This window comes from Momordica charantia (genome assembly GCF_013281855.1).
Source record: "Momordica charantia cultivar OHB3-1 chromosome 6 unlocalized genomic scaffold, Mcharantia_2.0 BLBB01000006.1, whole genome shotgun sequence".
In the NCBI taxonomy this organism is placed as follows: domain Eukaryota; kingdom Viridiplantae; phylum Streptophyta; class Magnoliopsida; order Cucurbitales; family Cucurbitaceae; genus Momordica; species Momordica charantia.
Genome location: NW_028275164.1, coordinates 15744223 through 15759301, shown reverse-complemented (window position 1 = coordinate 15759301; position 15079 = coordinate 15744223). Strand labels below are relative to the sequence as shown.

Genomic DNA, 15079 nt, shown 5'->3' with positions numbered 1-15079 from the left:
AATATCAAACTTAAGAAATAGAAATAATAATAATATGATATAAAATTATAAATTTTACGGTGCTTTACAATGTATTTGAATTTCAATAATGTTATTTTGGTAAATTTTGTAACTTTCCTGCTACTTTAAATATACATATTTATTGTATTAAAAAAATGTATATTTATTTTATGCTGTTTATGTCGATATCTTTTTTTTTTAATTTAGTAAAATAGGATGATAATTTTCTCGTGCATGGCACGTGTTCCCAAAGAAAGAAAAATAAAAAATAGCCATTTGTGAATAAAATCCCAATTTGGAGAAACACAGTTCCCATTGGGAAGACCGCAAAACCATAAACCCAAACCCCTCCCTTCTTCCTGAAGGCTCAATCCATTCCCCAACTCATCGCTTACCTTCCCAATGCTACCGCTGTTCATCTCTTTCTCATCCATTTTCTTTTTCTGGAACTAATTTCAACACCCTTTTCCCCATGGACGCCATTTTTACTTCTCTCCCGTTGCCCAACAAATTCCACCCTCAATTCTTATCCCCACATTGTCTCCATCCCCCACCTCCCTTCAGAACCAGGTGCCGAACCAGCACTCGCAGATGGAAGTTCATATTCACGAGAATACGCGCCAATTCTTTCTCAACTGGGAACCGGGTGGGTTTACTCCGCTTTCCGAGAGCTTTCGGAAGCTCAAAGCCTCTACAAGAAGGTGGAGAAGATAATAACCCGAGTTTGGGTGATTTTGGTATCTCAAATTTGGTTAATTTGTCTCTGCATGATAAGAAGAATGATGGGACCATGCTCAATGATATTGCCAAGTCAATTGTGTATACATTGTTCTGTATTGCTGTTGGATTTCTTCCCTTTAGAACAGTTAGAGTTCCTGCTATTGCCGCTCAGGTAGTCGAGGAGAGGGTTTTGGATAAGAAAACCAATGGGGGAGAGGAGGATGCATCGAACTTGAGGAGTCACGAGTACTCCGACTGCACGAGGCTGTTGCTTGAGGCGGTGTCGGGTGTATTGAGGATGATAGAAGAGGCTAGAAAAGGTAATTCCAGTGTGGAAGAAGTGGAGGCGGCATTCAAGGCTGTGAAGTTGAAGAAAGAGGAATTGCAGGAACGTATTTTGAATGAGCTTTATATGCAACTGAGAGGATTGAAGGGGGAGAAGGCAGCTTTGGAGAAGAGATTGGATGAGGTTGTTGACGAGGTAATGAAAGCTAAAGGAGAGTATGAGAGGTTAGTGGGGAAAGGGGTAAGTGGTGGGAAGGACGCGAGGGAGAGGATAGGCAGGTTAGAGCAGATATTGAGAAGGTTGGAGGTTGAGTACGACGAGAAATGGGAGAGAGTAGGGGAGATTGGGGATAATATTTTGAGGAGAGAGACTGTGGCCCTGAGCTTTGGGGTGAGGGAGATATGCTTCATTGAGCGGGAATGCGACCAACTGGTGAAGAGGTTTACTCGGGAAATGAGAGCCAGAGGGAAGGGTACTAACAGGTACAAACACAAATTTATAGACTTTATGCAATGTTTGTCTGTCTAATACTTTCCAAGAACTCATGGCTTGGTGTGTTGTAACGTTTACGGGTTGCTTACATTTACAGATTTCTTAAACAAAAAACATGTGCGGGAGTGAAAGCTTCCACATCTTCAGCCTAATAACTGGATATTCTACTTTAAATTCTAATTGTTTTTTTTTCTTCCTCATTTGTAGGATTCATTCATCCTTGCAGGATGAGTTGGCCTGTAAATTTTTCTATATATTTGGGTTCTCTTTTAGATTATGATATTAACAGTGAATGAATTTTACGACTAGAAAAGTGATATGGGTGCTGAATTGTGAGTTTACTCTTTTTCTTTTTGAAAAATCAGACTCACTTTTCATTGATGTAGTGTACGTGAGTACATATAAAATATTACTTTTTCTGATTACATCCCTAATTAGAAGTAACTATGAAAGGAGTATAATGAAAAAAAAAGAATTTGATAGGAAACACCTTGAAGAACAATAAAACTTAGCCAATTTCAAAGGATAAGCCTTTTCGATTCCTAAGAAGTCTGATGCTAGGAAAATTAAGGATTTTGGGCCAATTAGCTTGATTACTAGCCTTTACAAGATTATAGCCTCTACAAGTTTATATCTAAGCCTTTCTTGGAGAGGATAAAAAAGGTCACCGTTTCTTCGCCTCGGGGGGCCTTTGTGGTGGGTTTTTCACAACAATGCAAGTAGTAAGGCTCTTCAGTGCTAATCGGTCTAGTATTACCTCCTCCAGCAAAGCTTCTATTGGTTCTTTATTTGATTAAGGCTCAATGAGAAAAGATCATTTTGTAGGAAGGAGTTGAGGAGGGTGGTGAGTCTCATTTTGAATTGGAATGTCATTTCAAAAACTATAAAGGAGGGTTGCCAGGGGATAGGAAATTGGGTCAGCAAAAACGTAGCCTTCTTTCGGGGTGCTCGTGGAGGTTCCCATAAGAACCTCAAGCTCTTTGGCATAAGGTAAATTGCAAACAAGCATGGGTGGCATTCTAGCTCGTGCTCTGAAAACCCTTCTCTAATTTTTTTTTTTGATATGAAACAAAACTTTCATTGAGAAAAATGAAAAAGATACAAAATACACCAAAAGGCCTAAAAAGGGCATACAAAAAGACAGCTCAGCAAGAGGAATCCCCCTAAAGAAAAGGACTCCGATCCGAAAGAATAAGGCCAAGCGGATAATTACAAAAGAGATGAGAAACCGAGCCCCATAACGAAGTATTAAATCTAACAATGTCCCAAACAAAGTCCATAGACTTTTCCACCCTCCTAAACACTATGATTCCTCTCCAGCCAAATACCTCGTAACATAGCTAGAAAGCAAGCCTGCCACAAAAAACGACCCTTATCCTGAAAAGGGGGGAATAAGAGCACCTCCTCCATCATAGTCCTACAAACCCTAGCACGGACCCAGGAAGTCCCGAAACACAAAAAGAAATGATGCAAAGATTTTGAGCAAACTGGCAAGTCCACAGTATGTGATCAAGGTCCGAGGCACTCTTACAGAGAACACACCACTGTGGACCCAGGCAAAAACTCGACATCCTCTGGATATGATCCAACGTATTAACTTTCCCAAGAAGGACTTGCCACCCGAAGAACTTGATCTTCTTAGGAACTTTAATCTTCCACAGAGAGGTGAACCAAGGGGTCGAAAGGGGAGAAGAAGACAGGGAGCTCAAAATTTGATAATAAGAACTACAAGAAAAACCTTTGGACGGGCTGAGCGTCCAAATCCTCACATCCTTTCTCCCAGGGAACACAGAAAACTGAGACACCAAAGTAAGCGGAAACCTCTAAGGTATCCCAATTCGTTAGGGCACGAGAAAGGCCCAAAGAAATAGAAGGACCCCCACCCCCCACCCTGGGAATTCAAGACCTCGGCCTCCGAATGATGTTTCATTTAAGAAAGATGGTATAACCGAGGGAACGCAAGTGAAAGAAGTTTATCTCCTACCCAAGTGTCCCCCCAGAAATAAGTGTTAAAACCTTCCCCCACCATATAGCGAATAGACTGAGAAAAAGTAGGGAAACCCAAAGCAATAGCCTTCCAGGGATTATAATTGCTAACCTTGGACCCACCAGCTAGAACCCAATCAAACGGATGCAGCCCGTACTTACTTGCAATAATCCATCGCCACAAGGCATTAGTTTCATGGAGGAAACGCCATAACCATTTAGCCAAGAAAGCCTCATTCCTAAGCCTTAAGTTTCCAATATCCAAACCTCCTGCCTCCAAAGGCTTCATAACCTCCTTCCAACTCACCAGAAACCTTTCCAAAGAAAATCCCTCTTTGCCTTTAATAGGTTTTGTGGAAACAGCTGGGATTCTAGTTTCCAAACTACACTTTTAATAGGTCCTGTGGAAATTGGCTCTCTTTGCCTTTCAAAATTTTGATCATTAACCACCTTTTTTGTAAGCCTTCCTTGATCCAAAGATTAAGGAATTGACTTCTCTTTTAACTTTTTTTCATTCGGTGTGTTTATCCCTTGATTGTAGAGACCAACATGCATGGCCCATCGAGCCCTTTGGTTTATTTTCTTGTAAGTCTTTGTTCCTCCATTTGGTTTCCTCTTTAGCCCTTCCACAACAGGTCCTTTCTTTTGGAAGCTCAAAATCATGTAGAAAATCTGGTTCTTTCTTTATTTTTGCCTTTGAAAGGATTAATACCTTCAATGTTTGGCAAAAAGCCACCTCTTGTGTTTAGGCCCAAATTGGTGTGTTTTGCTGTAGGAGCAAAGTTGGGGATTGGAATCATTTGTTATGGTTGTCCCTTTTTACTAGGGTTTAGAGTCAATTTTGGCGGAGCTTTTAGTCTAGCCTATGTGCAGACATTGAGTATTTCCTATTTCTGAAACTTTGGAGCAGTTTACTTGGATGGGACCTCCTTTAGGTTGGGTTCTTTGGCAGGTTGGCTCCCTTGCTGCTTTGTGGTGCTTTGTGGTACATTGGACTGGAAAGGAAAACAAGAGCATTCCTTGGACGAGACCGTTCGTGGGAGGATGCGTGCAATTTAGCATTTGTTTTGCATCTCTATTGGCCCTCAATTAAAATTTATTTTCCAATTATGAATAGCCACTGCTACATGAATCCATAGTATTTTCACTTTTCTTCTCAAGTTTTTTATTGCAAAACGATGCTTCAATGTTGTTTTATGTCGCAAAGTCGAGGCCCAAACTACCTCAAGAGGCAGCTCGGTTGGCAAGGGCTTGGAGTCTCTTAGTCATACTAGCTTAGAGGTCAAGTTCTAACCTTCCAGTGTGTTTAATACCAAAAACTCTTGATGTCCTCGGGTTCGGACCTTGGGGAGGGCGGGCGTGGGTGCCCTAGAGTATAGGGGAATAAAACTCCGACTCCCCGTAAAAAAAAAAAAAAAGATCAAGGCCCAAACTCTTGAAACTATTGTGACATTATAATCGAGCATCTTTAACTAGTAAGGCAATCAAAGATGGTTCATCTCTTCCACTTCCCTTTTACTTAACAGACACCAGTTTGAGCGATAAACTCATGTTTGCACATCTCCTTTGAATTCTTTTGGCATCTTTAAGCCTTCATGATGCATTATCCATATGAAAAGCTTTACTATTTTTTTTGTCCTTTACTCTTCAAGACTTCGGGAGACAGATTTTTGCTTTGACATTTTTCTTTGTTGTTAGATAATATTATTTGAATTATAATTAGATTTAGTTCAGATTATATTATTTTTTTTTTGATATGAAACAAATATTTCATTGATGGTATGAAATATACAAAAGGCCACATGGGCAATTACAAAAGAGCTTTCCAACTTGTAATAAATTCATTTAGAGAATAGCTACTAAAAATTGGGTAGAAATATTTGCACCATCCGAGAGCTAATGTAATGACCCTATCAAAAAATAAATCAAAAGGGAGAGCATTGTCATTGAAAACCCTGTTGTTCTTTTCCAACCAAAGACTCCAAAAGAAGGCCCGAGCAAACTGTATCCATAGAGTCAGTTTTCTTCTCTTAAATGGGTGCCTCGCCAATATCTGGTCAAGAAAGATAGTAGGATTTGTGTGTAGGGGAGTTTCCCATCCAAAAGCTGCGAGTAGTTGGCTCCAAAATTGATTAGCGAAATCACATTGTGTGAATAGGTGACCCTGTGTTTCTGTAGCTTTAAAACTGAGAAGGCAACAGTTTGGGGATAGGGTGATGTGGGGGAGCTTTTTCTGTAGTCTATCATGGGTATTGATCACCCCATGACTAAGTTCCCAGAAGAACTTGACTTTCCTTGGGCATCTCCATGCCAAATTCGAGGGAATAGAGTGGAGACAGTGAGATCTTTGTTAGTGGTGAGAATGCGATAGGCAGATTTTGTAGAAAAAGATCTGTTGGTTTCCAAAGGCCATGTCCATTGGTCATTAAGGGAGGTAGGTGTGGTTGAGTCTAGTATATAGGAGAGTGCTAACCAATCAGAGAGCTCATCGTCTTTTAGTGGTCTGCGGGAGTTGTAATCCCAGGAGGCTGTGGCGTGTGACCAAAGCTCGGAAATAGTGGCTTCTTTGTTGGTCGAAATAGCATAGAGATTGGGATAGAGGCTGCCCAGAGTCCCTTGTGATAGCCATGTATCGTGCCAAAAACTGAGAGCACTTCTTTCACCCACTTTGCAAATGGCGTATGTCCTGACAATGCTGATTTGCTTAGTGATTCCAGTCCATGGCCCCTTAAAACGATTTCTGTGAATGGATGGCCAGGTAACCGAGAGTGAGCCATTGTATTTGGCCGCTATGAGTCTCCTCCATAGGTGGTTTGGCTCTGAATGAATCTCCAAATCCATTTAGATAATAAAGCTCGGTTCCTATGGTTGATGTTACCAACGCCAAGGCCTCCTTCGTGTAGCGGTAGTTGGGTGCGGGTCCAGTTAATAAGATGGGGCTTGCCATTTGAGTTCGATCCCTCACACAAGAAATCTCTGAATATTTTACTAAGACGATCCGCAGCCTTTCCAGGTAGCTAAGGGAGAGGTAATAGATAGGGAAGTTTGTAAGGGCAGATTGTAAGATAGTAAATCTGCCTCCTTTGGAAATGAAAAGGTTTTTCCATCTACTTAGCCGATGCTGGAGTTTTTCAATTAAAGGGAGCCAGAAGCGTTCCTTTCTATGGTTCCCATTTAGGGGGAGTCCCAAATAAGTGCTTGGCCATGTCCCAGATGTGCAGCCCCACTCTATAGCAATCTGATTTGTTATTTGTGGATTAATAGCCACTCCAAAAACGCTGGACATTTTGTAGTTGATGTTGAGACCCGAGCCAAGCTCAAAATATTTGATGGTTTTGTGGAGAGATTTGATGGTGGTAGGATCCATCTTAGAAAATAAGATTGTGTCATCTGCAAAAAGAAGATGGTTAATAGAAACCAATCCACATCTAGAGACATAACCTGATATGGAGCCATTTTGTTCGCCGTGGAGGAGCAAACGGCTAAGGACGTCCGTGATCAAGATAAAGAGGAAAGGTGACAGCGGATCCCCTTGCCTTAATCCTCTTGTGGTTGTGATTTTGCCTCTTGGTTTTCCGTTGATGATAATGGAGAAACTAGTGGTAGAAATGCAACCTCGGATCCATTTCCTCCATCTCACTCTAAAGCCTTTGTGGTGGAGAATCATGTCTAGAAAATCCCAGTCTACCATGTCAAAAGCCTTTTCAAGGTCGAGTTGAAAGACCACACCTTCTTTTCTCACCTTCCAATCGTCAATAATTTCATTGGCTATAAGAGAGGAGTCAAGGATCTGTCTACCTTCTACAAATGCGGACTGGTGGGCTGTAATCGTTTGGGGCAGCAGGTTTTTGAGCCTCTCGGATAGGACACGGGCAATGATTTTGTATGCATTTTGGAAAAAATCTTGGAACATTGCCAAAATATCAGATTTGATAATGTTCCATGACTTTTTGGAAAATTCTGCAGTGAAACCATCCGGCCCAGGGGCTTTGTCCTTTCCAAGACAGCAGACTGCTTTGTAGATCTCCTTTTCCGTGAAAGGGAGCTCCAGCCTTGTAGAGTTGTCTATAGTGATGGGATCCCATGGGAGATTGGTAGGGCAACTTCTCTGTCCAGCTTTCCTAGTGTAGAGGGATGAGTAAAAATCAATGAATTCCTTTTCAATATCCCCAATTTGTGTGAGGCTATTACCTTCCTGAGAGAGTAGTTCAGTAATGGTGCTTCGTCTTCTTTTGTTAGCTAGGAAACGGTGGAAGAATTTAGTATTTTCATCCCCCTCATGTAGCTATTTTAGCTTGCATTTTTGCCTCCAGAAAATCTCTTCTTTAGCAGCAAGAGAGAGTAATTCCTCACGAATAGTCGGGCGCTCCCGAACCTTGTCAGGGGATAGGGTGCGGGTTCCTTCCAAATCATCCAGTGTGGATAAGGACTGGATGAGCTTGTCCTTTTGAGAGTGTATGCAATCGAAGTGTTCTTTGTTCCACACCTTCAAGGCTAGCTTCAATGCTTTGAGCTTCATCATCAAGCCATGGCCTGGCCAACCATGGATGGGGTTTCTATTCCACCAAGACTCTAGGAAAGGCTTGAAGGAATTGTGGGCAAGCCACATATTCTCGAATCTGAAGGGTGTTGGGCCCCAGTTGTTTTGTCCAAATTCCAAGAGGATGGGAAATGATCGGATGTGGTTCTGTCCAGTCTCTTAGCAGTTGGCATCCCAAGTTTGTCCGTGCACCCTTTAGCCAATAGGAAGCGATCAATTAAGGAGTGCGATTGGTTCCGGGACCACGTGAGCTTGCCGTTGCTGAGGGGAATATCAATGAGACCAGATCCATCAATGAAGGAGTTGAAGGTCTGCATACTTTTGGTGCGGGGGCGGCCACTGGATTTTTCCCAAGACCATCTGGTGACGTCAAAGTCCCCAGCTAAAATCCAAAGATCCTCACAAAGGTCAGATAGATCTTTGAGCTCCTACCAAAAATGATGGTGGTGCTCAGAGGTGGATGGACCATAGATTCCTGTGATCCAGAAAGAGAAACTGTCAGCTAAGATAAAATTTAGGGAAAGGGAAAAAACACCTTCAATAATCTCCCTTTTTGTAAAGGCAGCGTCGTTCCAAAGGATAAGTATCCCACCAGCCGTACCCGCAATGCTAAGAGTCGCCCAATTTATCCCATGGGAACTCCAAAGGGATTTAACAATGGGGGGTCGATAATAGCCATCTTTGTTTCCTGTAGGATCACCACACTAGGATTAATGCGGGAGATAGTTTGCTTGATGAGGGCCCTCTTCTTCCATGAGCCCAGACCCCTCACATTCCAAGAGAGGATCTTCATATGGCACGGGATGGTCCCCCCTTTAGAAGCTTTCGTTTATCATAGTTGATGGAAGAGGTTAGGTTCTTTAGCTCTCGCATGCCTGTTTTGGGTTTTTGGGTTTTGGAAGGCTTTTTGGCCTTAGTTTCTACCTGTGGGATGGACATGATGCATAAACTTGACTCCTGTAGGTAGCTGGCCAAGTAACGTTGGAGATAGCTTGGAGAGAAGAGGTTTTTGGCCAGGTTTTTGTCAGTAACGATAGGGCTGTCATAGGTGTCTGCCAGTGTGGGTAGTGCGGCAGTGTCAGTGGCCATGGGGGTGAAGATGGTTGTTTGGGTGGGTTGGCGATGGATAGGGTGTTGGATGGTGAGTGGGGTTGTGTAGGGGTAGAAATGTGAAGGGTGCTGTCTTGGTGATCGGTAAATCACCAAAAAGAATGGTGGGGATAATGGGTGTGGATGGGCTATTGCAGATAGCCAAAAGTGGGCTATCATCGGGGAGCGGACTCGAAAAATAGTCAACCTCATCAAGGTCATGAATGAAAGGGCTGCTAGGTATGGGGCTAGGTTTCCTTCTTTGTAGGAGAGAGATGGATTGGATTTTATCCCTATTAGTCACGTGATTTTTTTTGACATGATTGGGGGATGGCTTCTGCACCAATGCTTTGGGAGGCGGTTCATAGGGAGGGAGGGTAGCAGTGACTTTTTCCTTCCCTTTAATCGAGGTTGGGGGTGATTTTGATGGGTCAACATCCTCTGTCAGTGGTTCAGATGGGGTAGGTGTGACAGGCTTCTCGAGGGAGAACTCTCCGGCTGGAGTACTGGTGGTTCCGGTGAGTGGAAATTCCGGCCAGTGCTGTGTGGTTGTATCTCGAAAAATTTGTAGTTTTTCCCTGATTTCCGCGAGCTCCGATTAAGTTCCGGTCAGTAAAGAAGGGGTGAATGTGTACGGTGAGGGCATCCTCTTGAGGAGTGTTGGGAGTTCAATGTAAGCAGGGAGAAAACCCGTATCATTTTCTTTTACTTTTATCTTAAGCTCCATCAGGTTTCTAAGGCTAGAGGATTGCTTAGAAACTTCTATGAAGCCGCCACATTTGTCCCCAATGAATGGGATGACGGTATCGTTCCAAAGGTGAAGAGGGAGGTCTCTATTGGTGATCCAACCGCCATAAGATGGAACTTGACGATTTGAGTTAATGTTGTGGGTACTCCATGTGATGAAACGGAGTTTGTATAGACCAACAGATTGCCAATCAGGGGAAGAAGTGAGGGATGTTGCTTGTTCTCTATCTTCACAACGGAGGAGGGCTTTGTCGGCATGAATGGGGTTGATGGAGCAATAGCCACTGATAGATGCTTGTAAAGCCCGCAGTATGGATTGCCAATCATCATGGAAGGAGTGTCGCTGCACTATGATCCATCTACTCCAATCAAATATCTTAGGGAATAGAGTTGACCTTGTTGGCGAATCTGTGGTAAGAGGGTTGGTCTTGGGCAGTATGGGTGGTTTAGTTTTTTGCATGGGGTGATGTGGTTTTGGAGGTGCAGGGTCAGTGACGGTACTAGGTGGCATTGTTATTCTTTCAACAGTTGGGTAATTGTTGATGAGGTTGTGGAAGGTCTTCCAGCCACCTTTCTCCGCACCAGATGGTATCATAAGCTTGTTCGAACCTCCGTTGCAATCAAGCTTGTTTATCTCTCGCCAGTACCCCTTCTTGTTGCTCAGCTTCTCGATCCACAGCGTGTAGTCATCGCTGCAATGTTCCCTGAAGAATTTGTAGGTGAGTGGGGAGTCAATGAGGTGGTTTGTGGCGGTGTTGAGCCAATGGATGGAGTTCCAAGTAAGTGAAAGGGAGTAGGTGGTGTCTTTTCCAATCCACAGCGTGTAGTCATCGCTGCGATGTTTCCTGAAGAATTTGTAGGTGAGTGGGGAGTCAATGAGGTGGTTTGTGGCAGTGTTGAGCCAATGGATGGAGTTCCAAGTAAGTGAAAGGGAGTAGGTGGTGTCTTTTCCAATCTCAGATAAACGAGCACGGCTGCCTCTGAAGTGCTCATCAACCTTGATAGAAAAGGATTTGTGTTCAATCTTGATTCTGCGGGGAGGATAGTTCCAAGGGATCATGATGATTGGTTGGTCGGGGGGAGAGGGTGTGGGGGTTAGGAGGTGAAAGAACCATCGGGAACGGCGGTGGGGCGGCGGTGGAGGGTGGGTGGGTAGCGGTGGGGTGGAAGGGAGGAGAGAGCATTTTTCAAAAAACGTAAATAGTAAATAGCTTAGAGGAAATGAGTTTAGTTTAGATTATATTATTTGAATTAGATTTCTTAATTAGGAATTATAGTATTATAAATAGGTCATCAGGTTTGTATCAAGGCATTCAATTCAATGAAATCTTATTTGTTGTTCTCCCTATTTTCTCTTCTTCCCTAAAAAGTTAACATTTGTGTTGTCAAATGGATAAACATTTCACTGAGAACATAGCCAGGGATTGTAAAAACCACCATTCTCTACCATCCCTTGTGTTGATACACATCCTATTTAGGAGTTCCATTAATTTTTGATGTTGAATGATAAATTTTGGTCGATTATTAATTGCCACATCATTATTTTAAAATTATATTTTGGACCAATCACAAATTTACATGTATCCTATATTAAATTATTATTTTTTTTGATAAGAAACGGAATATATGAAAACAAAAGGAGAAAACAGCCTACTGGCAAGGGCTGAGGAGGCCCTCCCTTGGAAAACTACCAGTGTACCACATTACAGCTTTCCAATTGTGTGAAAAAGTAAAGCTAGATTGTAATTACAAAAGAATCTCCTATAAGTAAGGCACCAAGTGGCCATAGTAATTTGTATATTTTCACAAAAAAATATTAAAAGGAGTAGACTTATTTTTGAAAGTACTTTGATTTCTTTCTTTCCAAATACTCCAAAGACAAGCTCTACTAGCTCAACTCCAAAGAACCTTGGTTTTTCCTTTTAGAGAGCCTCCTTGAATCACTTCAACAAGCCAATCATCTATCAAATGGGGAAGGAAACCCGAGAGGCCATATTCCTTCATAAAAAAAGACCAACACTTCGAGGCAAATTTGCAATGGAGGAACAAGTGGTCGATTATCTCCTTGCTACTAAGGCAAAACAGACATGCCGAGGGGTCCTATATTAATTTTAAAATCGGCAAATAAAGTTATGCCAAATGGCTTTCTTATGGCCATCCGATGACATCGGCTAATTAGATCAACCCATAAGGAGATTGGACCCAAACCCATTAAGCCCATGACCCACATAAGATGCACCAAAACTCTATATATAGAGGGGGTCACCTCTCATTTGATATTTTCAGAAGGATTTAGAAGAATTGGAGATTTAGAGCCATCAGAATTATCCACGAGCGTCTAGAGACTACAAAAGTTGAAGACTTGAAGGATTGGAGACTCAAAGAATCGAAAACTTCGAGAGTTGGATCTTTTATTCATCAAGCTACAAGTCGAAGATTTCATCAAACTGGATAACCAAGTCTTCAACAAAACTCAAAGTCGAAGACTTTAAAGATTCTTCAACATGCTAGAAGTTGAAGATACCGACTTCTTTGATTCGAGAATAAGCCCAATAGAACCATCATGAGATGACCTAGTGTTCAATAAGGGAATGTAAATAACAAGGGGGTTTAGAGGGAATGAGTTCAAACCATGGTGGCCACCTATTTAGGATTTAATATCCTACGGGTTATTTTGTCAACCGAATGTAGTAGGGTCAGGCGGTTGGCCCGTGATTAGTCGAGGTGCGCGCAACTTGGTTTCAGACACACGAGTATAAAAAAAAAAAGAAAAAAAAAAGAATAAGACCAACAGCCGTCAAATCAAAGTTACATCCGAGAGAGAGCATAAAAGGATTATACATGAGAGATTGAACACTACAAATATAAATACAAATCAAGTTCTGGAATTTTTTTAATATGAAATTCCTCAAGAACAGTTGATATTCCTTTAGTTTTTATTTGGTTAAATTTCATCTCGTCACGATGCTTCAATTGGCTATATTTTCTTCCCAAATTTTCTTTCACAAGCAAGTCTTTACCCTGTGCAAGTTTCAAAATTCTTGGAAAAGTTTGCACAATAGGCAAAAAAAAAAAAAAAAAAAACGAGGAAAAAAATCCAGGTAATTTTTGCATAGGAATTTACTATTTTTGAATTGATAATGCTCCTTTTCCTTGTAAATGATTTATATTTTAGCGATATGTTCTGCACATACCATAAATTATTTTCCATGATTTTTAGCCATCTAACATGCTTTGTGATTGTATGATAATATGTATTTTTATTTGATTTCAATCTTTGTTACATGATTTCATTTCTTTTGAACTTTGTGATATTTGTATTTCCCCTTGATGTAACTCTTTTGAAATAAAACAAATGATTTAAGTTTTATAATAAATTTTTGCTTCTTGGTTGCAGAATGGCAAAACAATCTCTTACAAAGCTTTCTAAAGATTACATTCAGAAAGATTTGGAAAATATGCATAGAAAAAAGTTGGAGCAAATTATTCTTCCTACTGTCATTCAAGGTGATAGTCTTGGAAATTTTTTAGATCAAGAAGCAGTTGATTTTGCTCAGCGCATAAGTCAAGGTCTTAAAGATTCTAGGGCAATGCAGAAGAATATGGAGGCTCGTTTGGGAAAGAATATGAAGAAGTTTGGTGACGAAAGACGGTTTGTTGTTAACACCCCAGAGGACGAGGTGGTGAAGGGTTTTCCAGAAGTTGAGTTGAAGTGGATGTTTGGTGATAAGGAAGTTGTGGTTCCTAAAGCTATTAGTCTTCAGTTATTCCATGGTTGGAAGAAGTGGCGTGAAGAAGCAAAGGCAGATTTAAAAAGAAACCTATTAGAAAATGTGGAATTTGGTAAAAAATATGTGGCCCAAAGACAGGTACTGTTTAATCATGTACTACAATTCATGTGTTCGGGATTTTTGGATGTCATAAACTTTATATCAAAAATATTTTTCTGTGACACATTTTATCTTTACTTAGCTATCTTTAATATTTATGGTAAACATTTTTTGCTTAACTTTTATATGATTGCATCACCCTTGATATTACCTTTAGCAGCTATTTTAATTGCAGGAGCGTATTCTTCTTGACCGAGATAGAGTTGTAGCAAATACGTGGTACAATGAAGAAAAGAAACGGTGGGAAATTGATCCGATGGCTGTTCCTTATGCGGTGGAAAAGAGGCTAGTAGATCATGCCCGAATAAGGCATGATTGGGCCGCGATGTATATTTCACTTAAGGGGGACGACAAGGAATTTTTCTTGGACATTAAGGCAAGCCACACATGCATTATTCTTTGTTTATTTGTACCTTATTTCCACTTTTATTCTAATTCTGCAATCTTCATCAGGAATTTGAAATGATATTTGAAGATTTTGGAGGTTTTGACGGACTATATATGAAAATGCTTGCCTGTGGTATACCAACAACTATTCACTTGATGTGGATCCCATTCTCAGAGTTGGATATCTATCAACAGTTCATCCTAAGCTTAAGGTTGTCTCAGAGTTGCTTGAATGCATTGTGGAAGACTAGAGTTGTATCATATGGGAGAAGTTGGGTTTTTGAGAAAATAAAAAATATAAATGATGACTTAATGATGGTGATTGTATTTCCGACTGTGGAGTTTTTAGTCCCTTATCCGGTATTAGATCTTTCATTTTAATTGTTGTAGAATGTTTATTTTATTAAAAATATTTGCTTTTGTTTCAAGTTTTCAATTACTATTATTATTCTATTACAGATAAGACTCCGGTTGGGGATGGCATGGCCAGAGGAAATAGATCAAACTGTTGGTTCAACATGGTACTTGAAATGGCAATCTGAGGCAGAAATTAATTTTAGATCCAGAAAAACAGATGATTTCCAGTGGTTTCTTTGGTTTATCATTAGAAGTGTTGTATATGGATATATTTTGTTTCATATCTTCTCCTTTATGAAGAGAAAAGTGCCAAGGCTTCTGGGCTATGGACCAGTTCGTAGGAATCCAAATTTGCGGAAGTTAGGGAGAGTGGTAACTCACTGCTCCTTATTGACTGTTAGCTATAGATATGGTGCTTATTATGATCTTGACACGGTGTTGCTTAAGGCAATACATGGGACTGTAAATTTCCTTTCTGTTGCCTTCTTCATGATGATGATACATAGCATGGTGCCAGTATCTCATTGCCAGTACCATTTCATCCTTATGTTCTGTGATGAGTATACTGAAAATTTTACAACACCC

General features: G+C 41.0%; 1 protein-coding gene across 1 annotated transcript in view; it reads left to right on the top strand.

The window, feature by feature from the left end:
- Positions 1 to 306: 306 nt before the first annotated feature.
- Positions 307 to 15079, top strand: part of EMB2458 (FtsH extracellular protease family) — a 44532-nt gene continuing 29759 nt past the window's right edge. Inside the window, 5 exon segments of the mRNA XM_022302978.2 lie at positions 307 to 1488; positions 13258 to 13729; positions 13926 to 14126; positions 14204 to 14497; positions 14597 to 14866. Coding sequence (XP_022158670.1) covers positions 473 to 1488; positions 13258 to 13729; positions 13926 to 14126; positions 14204 to 14497; positions 14597 to 14866 — 2253 coding nt within the window. The 5' untranslated portion in view covers positions 307 to 472.